Genomic DNA, 10,981 nt, shown 5'->3' with positions numbered 1-10,981 from the left:
TTTCCTTTGCTTCTTCACGTTGTATGAAATCATGATTACGTCATCTGACGCGGTTAGAATCAAAAAATTTATTCAGATTTAGTGATTGGTACCCAAAACTAAAGAAATTGTTAATACTTTATGCAGTGGTGACCGACAGATTTTTTTTATTCTGCTGTCAGAAATTTTGTTAAATGTTGCAATTATTTATATCTTTCAAAAGTTTCCCTTCAAAAATGAAATTTTAACTAATGCTGAAGTAGTTAATTTAGAAAATGTTTCCAATGCTTCTTTTTAGAGTATTAAGTTTTTCATTGATAATTTTCCTGTGTTGGTAAAGGTTTTAGGTCAAAATGATACTCATTCATATCTTGATACTCTGGAATCACAATTCTGTGCTCTTCAATGTGATGCAAATTCTCAAATGTCATTATCTACTGATAGGATAGACATGAAGTGGTCAAGAACCTTTTATTTTATAGTAAGAACACATATCCTTATTAATCAGTGTCCGAATCTTATTGTGATCTATTAATGTATATAATATATTTTGGAATAAACTTCTTGTAGGAAATGTGAATCAGGTGTAATTTTCAATATTGCGCTATGTCGCAATGCAAAAAGGGTCTCCTACTTTTTTTTCTTCTAAGCTTGGCAAGTCTGGGTAGGTAAATGTCGCTCTCTTAGTCAGTCCAAAACTTTTTCTTAAACTTATTTAAAAAATTTTACATCTGCATTTTAACGTTTAAAGTATATTAATAAACTATGTATACTTAAACGTGAAAAATAATGTGTTTTGTAACTGTTTAGTTATTTAACTCACCAGGATATATTATTTAAAAGTTTGAACCTGGTGTAAGAATTTTTTCGACAATTTACGGAAAAAGACTAAATTTTTAGTTTTGCCCATTGCAACTCTATGTATTCTCACTAATTGTAGGATTAATAAAATTCTTTGAAATCAGATTTAACTAACGTTTTTATCATAGATTTGAAGCTCTAAACTGAGACAAGTAATAGTTACTGATATCGTTCTCCTGTACAAAATTTTTTATGATAAACATTTTCTTAATAATAATACAAGTTATGTGCTATAATGTGATGATTCTAGTAAAAGAACTTTCTTATGCCTAAATCTGTTCTTAGAACTTTATAGTAGGATTATATTAAAAATTGTCCCATTCCTGGTAAATGTCACTATCCTTGCATTCTCTAAGCCAAAAGACTACCTAATTAATCAACATAGTTAAAGTGAGTTTCCATAATTTTTCTCTTTTTTAACGCTTTAAAAATAATTATTTTTTTTTTTAAGCACTTTCAGTTTTTGAGAATTTCTGATTTGTCAAGTTGTGGGAGAATCACCCACTTATGATAACATATAAATTCACTGCAAGTGTGTTTCAATCTTTTCTTACGCATTGTAATTGTTCCTAAACTTAAGAAATCTTATCTAGTGGTATTATCTATATATATATGCAATCATTGTGAATGGAGAGCGTCAAAAAAAGCTAGCTAAAAAATAAAAAGACAGGACGTAATAAAGAATAAAAAATATCGAAAAATATGCCATATTAAAAATATATAACTTAAAAATTCACGCAGAAAAGGCCAGAATAGTAATTGCAGATATATAATGGTAAAAATTTAAAAAAAACTCTCTTAACTGCGTAAAATTATGAAGAAATCTCTGCAAATCGAAAGCGTTGAAAAATAAACGAATCAAAGAATTATGAAGCATTCAATCATGCACTAGCAGTTCGACTTTTATGTAGTTTTTAAACATTTGTTTGCATAAGATTCATCACACACACTGCATGAATAAAGATTTTATTCTGTATGAACACAATATATATTTAAATTTCCTTTGTCAGAGAATGCTTTATCACATATGTTGCAATTCTTTAATTTACTCTTGATCTCATCTTTTCACATATAATGCATGAATAAGGCCTGTCATTGGTGTCTCAGCGTTTCCTTGTTTTTTATAAAGACTGAGTGAGTAAGGTTGCTTATCAAAATGCATAAGAAGGAATTTCTTAAAATGGCTTTTTACTTTGTATGCATTATTAATGCATGAATAAGGTCACTCTGAAATATGACTTAAATAATGTCTATTCAAATTGGATCCTTTTTACAAAAAAATATATCTTCAGTATGAACAAAATATTGCTTATTTTTTTTAATCTCATAAACTAAATTTTTCTTCAGTATAAGCATAAATAATTTTCTTCATAGTGCATAAATAATTAAAAATAAATCCTCAGAATAAACATAGATAATTAGTGCGTAAAATAATTTTCTTCAACAAAAGAACCCTGCATGGTTAAGTCTAGACTACAGGATTAGCAATTTATATTTTTTAAACTCTATTTATGTTCGTAAAATTTATCACACCCACTCAATGAGGTTTTGCAAGAGTGTGAACACCAAGATGTTTATCTAAACTAGCTTTCCTCGTGTAAGATTTATTACACACATTACACGAATAAGGTTTTTCTCCTGAATGTATACGACTATGTCTATTTAAAGTTCCTCTTTTAGCAAAAGTTTTATCACACACACTGCATGAATAAGGTTTCTCTCCCGCATGAACAACAATATAATGCTGATTTAAATTCTGTTTCCTTGCAAATGTTTTATCACAAACACGGCATGAATATGGCTTCTTTTTAAGATGTACAAGATGATGTGCTTTTAAGTGATTTTTCAGAGAAAATGTTCCATCACACAGACTGCATGAATAAGGTTTTTCTCCCGTATGAACAAGATGGTGTTTTTTTAAATTTCCTATATTAGTGAATGTTCTGTCACAGATGCTGCATGAATGTGGCTTTTCTCCAGTATGAACTAGAAAATGTTTATTTAAATTTCCTTTACTAGTGAATCTTCTATCACAGATGCTGCATGAATGTGGCTTCTCTCCAGAATGCACAAGAGTGTGTCTAAATAAGTATTCTTTATGAGTGAATGTTTTATCACACACATTGCATGAATATGGCTTTTCACCTGAATGTACAAGACCGTGTTTAAGTAAGTTACCTTTCTGAGTGAATGTTTTATTACATACAGTGCATGAATAAGGTTTTTTACTACTAGTATGAGGAAGATATTGGTTTTTAAAATTACTCATAGCCGTAAAAGATTTGTCACACATTATGCATGAGCAAAGTCTCTCAGTAATATTTCAGCCTTTCCATATATTCTTTGACATCGACTACATAAATGAGGCTATCCTTCAATATGTACAAGAAAGTATTTCTTTAAGCAGCTTTACTTTATGAAAATTTTAATACGGACGCTGTATGAATGATATGTCTCTGAAGCATGAATAAAATAACCTCTCTTTAAATTAGATCATTTAGCAAAAGATATATCTCTCTTTGAAATACGAACATGAGATAGTTCATTTAATCCAATTTTCAATGAGAAAGTTTTAAAAATACTTCAAATAATGTTTGAAATCACGCTAGCATAAAATTTTTTCTTTAAATAATAACACATAACTGTATGAAATTTCTATTACTAACTGTATCAATAGGTTTAAACTCACAAATACATTATTTTAAACTAAAATTCTAAGGGAAACCGCTATAATATAAACTTTATTAACATATTTATTGGATTTTCTGTAAGTGATTTTTCACATGTATAATATCATTAAGTCTCTTTTCCATTAGACAACTATGTTTTAACCACTCTTCTGTCTAAGGAATGGAAATATTTGCTAATATAAATGACATCTTTGGGTGTAAGTTTTATGAGTTCTTTGCATGGCTAAGGTTTCCTTATAGAATTAGAAGTTTTTTTTTTAAATGCCCTGCCTGAGAACAAGCTTTATTGCACACACTACATATAAGTTCTCATATCTCTGCACATAGGTTAGATTCCTCTATGGGTTAGATAAGTTCAATCAAAAGTAAAACAAACAAAGTAACGAATATAAAAAATAGTGAAATTAAGCGGAGAGTTTTATGCTTTTACTTTTGTGCGCTTAAATCACTGTCTGATTTCAGAACTTGAAAGGACTTTGGCTGCCGAGCACTACGGCAATGGAAAATCGCACACAGTAAAAACTTAGGGAACATTCCTGCTGAATCATGCTCACGCACCGTGTAAATTGCTGTTGTTAATTTATGTCGCACTAGAGCAGCACAATGGGCTATTGGCGACTGTCTGGGAAACATCTCGGAGGATGATCCGAAGACATGCCATCGCAATTTTGATCCTCTGCGGAGGGGATGGCACCCCCGCTTCGGTAGCCCAACGACCTACGCGTGAATTCGAGCACTTTACGGTAGCACAGTTTAACGAGGACCAATACCGCACACCCTCGGTCCCTACGCAGACTGATCCAAGTGGTCACCCACCCGCACACTGACCGTAGCCAGTGATGCTTGACTTCAGTGATCTGCTGAGAACCGTGTCTTAACGATCAGTCCACTGCGGGACCCGTTTAAATTGTATAGAGATAATGGCTTTTAATCATCTTGTTCGTTATGGGTTAATTCGAGAACATAATGACCCATATGGAGAAAATAATTCGAACTTCCTTACTATTTATTTTGATGGAGATCAGTAAGCAAGTGGGTGACATTTTTGAACAGCCTGCGAACCGGCTAAGCAAAAAACTTAAAGAGTCATCACAATTGTGCATGTCTAGCCATGCAATAACATATGTAGTGCGACGTAAATAAATTATCAACCCACATTCTGGCGGAACTGAAGGAAAACTCTTAAATAATGGTAGCCCGAAAATGTCCGTCTGGCTGGAGGGCGCATTCACGCGTTGCGATCACAAATATCTTTTTTTAATAACTCCTAAATCATTTGAATTACCAAACTCATTATAGATGGGTGATCCTGTAAAGCTAAGGGTGGTGGCGCTAGTGGTTAAATTGCTCTCGCAAGTCTTCCGGGTCACTGCTTCCGATATATTTTTACGCCGCAGATTGAAAAAACACGCAATCATATTATTGCATCATATCTTTTGCAGTATTTCACATGTACCGAGTTCTTTCTTTCAACCTTTAAACTTCAGCATTATCATATTAATATTATAATCATTAGAATATTTTCTAATTAGGCTAACTTAAAAAGATATTTTTAAAGATATTTTTGGCGACATTTTATTCAAATGTAGCCAAATAAGGGATAAAATACAAAACATGGCAAACCTTAAGAATTATTCATAATGAGATATTAACTTTCCAAAATTTTTTTTGGCCTTACGACCTCTGAGAATCAATACATTTCTGAAAGCTCTTATGAATGGTACAATAACAAAACTGCATAGAATATTAGGCTTGTTCACACATCGCCTCGTCATAACATAAGCGGAGGGATACACCGGAAATTTTCCAACTTTCTTCCGGTTTAAGGACGCTTGTTATTGTTTACATTAGGCCACCCATTCATAGTTAAATTATCAGCCCTTTTTTTTAATTATTTTTTTTACCGGCATTGATAAATATTTAGGATTTGTTGATCGATCAAATAGCTACTGAGAAATTCAAATTCAAAAATGTCAAATACTTAAATTGATAAGCTTGTCTAAATATTTTTGTACAAAAGTAAAAGAACAATTTAAATATACAACTTTTTCGAAATTTAATTTCTCAGAAACTAAACTATTCGACGGAATTTGCTCAAATTTTGTATTTTGCTATGAAAAATTACTTTCTTTAAAATTATGAAAAAAAATTGCTCCTTACACTTCAAAACTTTTTCGACCATTCTTGTTGTTGTTGTTGTTAATTTACGTCGCACTAGAGCTGCACAATGGGCTATTGGCGACGGCTGGGAAATATTCCGGAGGATGATCCGAAGACATGCCATCACAATTTTGATCCTCTGCGGAGAGGATGGCACCCCCGCTTCGGTAGTCCGACGACCTGCGCGCGAAGTCGAGCACTTTACGGTAGCACAGTTTAACGAGGACCAATATCGCACACCCTATGCAGACTGATCCATGTGGTCACCCACCCGCACACTGACCGCAGCCAGTGATGCTTGACTTCGGTGATCTGCTGGGAACCGTGTCTTAACGATCAGTCCACTGCGGGACTTCGACCATTCTTAAATATAATAATAAATATTTTCTAAATTGTTGTAGTTGTAGTTCACGTCGCACTAGAGCTGCACAATGGGCTATTGGCGATGGTCTGCGAGACATCCCTGAGGATGATCCGAAGACATGCCATCACAATTTTGATCCTCTGGAGAGGGGATGACACCCCCGCTTCAGTAGCACGACGACCTGCAGACGAAGTCGAGCCCTTTACGGTAGAACAGTTTGACGAGGACCAATACCGCACACCCTTAGTCCACTGCGGGACAAATATTTTCTGAAAGTTATTTTATCCAAGGAGTTATCTTTGAATAAACGAATTTTATGACTCTGTTTAAAAAAAATTTCAATTCGCTTAAATAGTTCTCGAGGCATAGCGAAATACGCAAAAAGTAAAATTAGCATTTAGGGTTCCAAACTTTGGAGAGCTCTCCTGGTAAAACTATTGGGGCCATATCTCCCAGATTGCAGCTATCCCCTATAATTCGGGAGTTAAAAATCTTAATTCATTTAGGAAAAAAAAGGTATTTTTATGCAGAGAGAGTACGTTTTTGTGCCTTATTTCGTAACTAAAAATATCATCCGCTCTTATTCTTTTTAGAATTCTTATTCTTGTCATCATCGCTATTTTAATCACTCTAATTAATTATTTTGACCTTCCATTAACAAGAATTTTTTCTATTAAAGGACTTCAATAAATCTAACATTTTATTCTTGAAAATCAACTTTGATTTATATTGAACTTGTGAAGTTAAGCGATAATTTTTATTTATTTAAAACTAATCGACATTGCACTTTGAAAGCATACAAAATTGAAAAATTTTCTGCAAAATGTGATGTGTGTAAGTTCTTTTTTCGTATAAATATTTGAATTTTTTTTTGAATTGTTCTAATTTAAATCATGAAAATCTAGAGAAAAAAAGTTTTTTTTTTTTAAAATTTTACTCTTAAAAAACTCTGGGAGTTTCCTTTATGTCTGGAGAGTGGCAGCCCAGATACAGAATGCCACTGTTGTTGTGTCACGGTGAAAACTTGGATGTATTTTTCGAATAAACAGAAAATAGTATAGAGGATGCTTTACCACGAAAGAAACTTTTCATTCCAAAATCTCTTACCCTCCCCCCCCCATACGTATTTTAAAGTACATAAAAGTAAGTTCAGGCAAAACATGAAGTTTCTAATGCTGAAAAGATAGTTTTGAAATATCAGTGTAAAAAAAACTATGAGAGGATAACTCAGGTTTACGTAATGTTTACAGTTCTCTTCCAATAATTTATCTGCCTTTTTAAGATTTTGGAATTTTTTTCCAGCAATTGACACTTTGGCTTCTAGGTTCGCCTGAACTCACTTTTCCTATACATTAGTTATGGAGGGGAAGCAGAATTTCCGATGAGAAGTTTTTCCCTTGGTACAGTTCCCTTTAAGACTCAAAGGGAAAGATTCACTTGGTTTTCGGTACACATATGTAATACCAGTTTTTCGCTCGACACTTTTCGCTTCAATGTAAAATTTGTGTTCAGGCATTAATGGCGTTTGGTTTAAAGTTTTAAATACAAGTAAAAATTTTGAACACTTACCCGACTTAGTGACTCATTATGATTTACGCTAAGAGATAATCTCTTTTGCCTTCTCCTCCGATTAGCCCGAGGACTGCGAAAATCTAATATTGATTCCATCTGTGCAAAGATATTATAATTGTATGCAATAACTTATTCGCAATCTCTGTCTATCAATGAAAGAATAATTCTTTTTAATGAGCAATGTATATATAAAAAAATAACCAGAGTGTCCAGATTGTTAATGTATACTTTTAATTAACGTATTTCGAAAGCATGCTGAGAAAAGTTACAACATGCGTGATAGTCAAACTTAGACAACATCTTATCTAAGAAGTTTCATTGTTAAGATGATTCAGATTAGAAATATCTTTTTTTCTGCTGTTGAATTCTTTTCCCTCTTATCACCAGCTTGGTTTTTTTCTCTCTCTCTCCGGTATCTGTAACCTTTATTATTATTAAAAACCATGAATACTTTATTTCATTATTATCTCATTAAATAAAGCATTAAATTTCTCATTCATTCTGCAAGTGGTGGTCAGAAAAACTGATATTAAGTTGCTGTATTGGATGATATTTGCCTTGAACCATAATATCGTTCAATTTTGCAGCAACTTTAATTAAGGATTTACATTTGAATCACATTTTCATTCAAATTGAAGCATGCTGAAATCAAATTGTATGATAAGTTGCAGGATAATACGGTTTATATCGTTTTAAGGTTGTCGTGAGCTAAATAGATATGAGAGAGGCTTCTCAGTTTTACGTATAAAAATACGTAAAACCGCGAAACGCTAACGTACGCTCCGAACTGCGCATACGCCCCTGAATTACGCCAGCATCATCGGGAAGTGCCCATGCAAACTTATGTGAACGCAGGAAAAGAGATTTTGCAAAAACCTGTCTGTTAGAAATGTTAACGTTGAGAGCAGAATATCACAAACAAATTTTAATAATAATTTCTAAAGCCGATCTTTAGCCTGGTCGGTAGGGAGCTGGGCCCTTGTCCGAGAGTTCGTGGGTTCGAACCCCGTCGGCCGAAGACTTCCCGTGTTGTAAAGTGACTGATGCACGTTAAATCTGTCGAGTCTCAAAAGTCCTCCGTGTTTCCATAACAAATCAATACCTCTAGGGGTACTGGATTGGAGATCGATCGTTCTTTGATTCAGGTCAAAATTACGATCTGTGGATGAATGAATGGATGTATGAATGGGTCCACCCTATAAACGGGTGTGACGAATGGCGTGGCAGAAGTCGAAGTCATGGCCATAGGTGGCGCCACTGGAAAAACAAGAACAATCGTACCACCTCTGCCTAAAACAGGCATACGTCAACAACAACAAAGTCGATCTTGTGAAAGATTTTTCGTGATAATCATATTTGATCAAGTGGGAGATTTATTTAACATCGTTCTAATGTAATTTTTAATAATATGCCTAGAAACAAGGACATATTTATAAATTTTTAAATAATGGGATCTTTTTATGGCCAAATGAATGTTACAAACGAAAATGAGACATCAGTTTCTACAAGTAGTAGTGATTCAAACAAAAATATTTTAACATGTTATGTTTTATTTTATAACCGTCGTTATACAGCCAACCCAATTTTTTGGGTTCATGACTACTAATGTTCAATTCCGTAGACTTGTAATTTTGAACCCAATCCAGACGACAAGGGAACTCCTGGATCAAGTAGTGGTAGAAATTTGCCTTCATGGAGGACTTTTTGATAGAACTAACCCGGATTTTCGTTACAGGGAGAGGGAAACCACAAAAACCTCCCACGGTTAACCTGACGGCAAGGGAACTCTAATCCATGATTAATAATAATCTAATGATGATCTAATCCGTCTACCATTGAGGATATTTTAAGTCAGCACTGTGATCGGTGCAAGCCGGATGCGGAATTCTTATTGACCAGCCATCGTTGGGATTCAAAACCGGTTCACCTCATTGGATGGTTATAGTCGTCCGTATTATTTTGAAGGGCTATGATGGCCTGGTTGTACGGCGTTGCACCCACGTTTCGTCGTGAGTTCGATCCCTGCCAGCCGAAAACTCCCTGTGTACAAAATGGTAGTTGTAGTTAATTTACGTCGCACTAGAGCGGCACAATGGGCTATTGGTGACGGTCTGGGAAACATCTCTAAGGATGATCCGAAGACATGCCATCACAATTTTGATCCTCTGCAGAGGGGATGGCACCTCCGCTTTGGTAGCCCGACGACCTGCACGCGAAGTCGAGCACTTTACGGTAGAACAGTTTAACGAGGACCAATGCCGCACACCCTCGGTCCCTACGCAGACTAATCCAAGTGGTCACCCACCGGCACACTGACCGCAGCCAGTGATGCTTGACTTCGGTGATCTGCTGGGAACCGTGTCTTAACGATCAGTCCACTGCGGGACTGTACAAAATGGTGACTGGTACAAGCTGAAACTGTTGGGGTTACAAGGTCCTCCAAGTTCCCAAAGCAAATCAATACATCTGCGGTACTGGATCAGAGATTGATCGTGCTCTGGTTCAGGTCAAAATTACGATCTGCGGATGAATGGTACGTGAATGTGTCTTCTCTGTAAAACGGGATATTTATTCAATATAATGTTATTAGAAAACATATATTAAGAAAAATAATGCCATTTCTTTTTCGTTGAAATTTTAGTTTAAGTAATAAAATCAGTAATTCGTAAATAATTTGAAATTTCGGTTGCCTTTATAAAATTATATAAAATGACAAAGAAAAAAGGAATACAAAATCAAAAAAAAAATTCTTTTTTCAATAACAATATATTGAAGATATTAAAAATTTGTCCATTTTTGGAAATCTCCATAAGTATTTCTCTTCGAGCTTTTCAATTCAAATTGAAATAACTAAATTCCAGAATAAAGAAATATATTTTTCTAATAACTAATATCTATACGTTTGTAATAGTTATTTTTATAATTGAATTTATTATATTCATTATCAGCATAAATACACACCAAAAGCAGACTCATAATCATTTTCATTTTTCTCATTTTATATTATTACATTATCGGTGTTGCTTGAGGATCCAATTCTGAGTTTGCGACTATCAATATTAAACTCCATAGCCTTGTAATTTTGAACCCAACCCGGAAGACTAGCCTTTTTATTATGAAAAATATCCGAGTTATCCTTCGTGGAGGATTTTTTGATAAAACTAACTCCCAATAGCGTTACATAGGGGGAAAAACTACGAAAACCTTCGAAGGCAAAGAGATTCTAACCCATGATCCATTTGTCATTGAATATGCGTGAACACTGAGGTTGCTACTAGCCAGGAGCAGAATTCGTATCAAACAACCACCACTGGGATTCGAACCTATGTCTCCTTATAGGGAGGCTAACTCTCGA

The 10,981-nt window shown here is 34.3% G+C and overlaps 1 protein-coding gene across 1 annotated transcript in view; it reads right to left on the bottom strand.

Moving 5' to 3' along the window:
• Nucleotides 1-7,932, bottom strand: part of LOC107445484 (intraflagellar transport protein 52 homolog) — a 39,628-nt gene extending 31,696 nt beyond the window's left edge. Inside the window, exon 1 of the mRNA XM_016059885.4 lies at nucleotides 7,624-7,932. Within this exon, the coding sequence (XP_015915371.1) occupies nucleotides 7,624-7,722 (99 nt within the window). The 5' untranslated portion in view covers nucleotides 7,723-7,932. The remainder of the gene's footprint in view (nucleotides 1-7,623) is intronic.
• Between the last annotated feature and the right edge of the window lie 3,049 nt (nucleotides 7,933-10,981).

This window comes from Parasteatoda tepidariorum, chromosome 9 (assembly GCF_982258835.1).
Source record: "Parasteatoda tepidariorum strain Cologne lab strain chromosome 9, Ptep-v5.0, whole genome shotgun sequence".
NCBI lineage: Eukaryota > Metazoa > Arthropoda > Arachnida > Araneae > Theridiidae > Parasteatoda > Parasteatoda tepidariorum.
The sequence above is the reverse complement of the archived record's forward strand: the minus strand, read 5'-3'. Positions and strand labels throughout refer to the sequence as shown.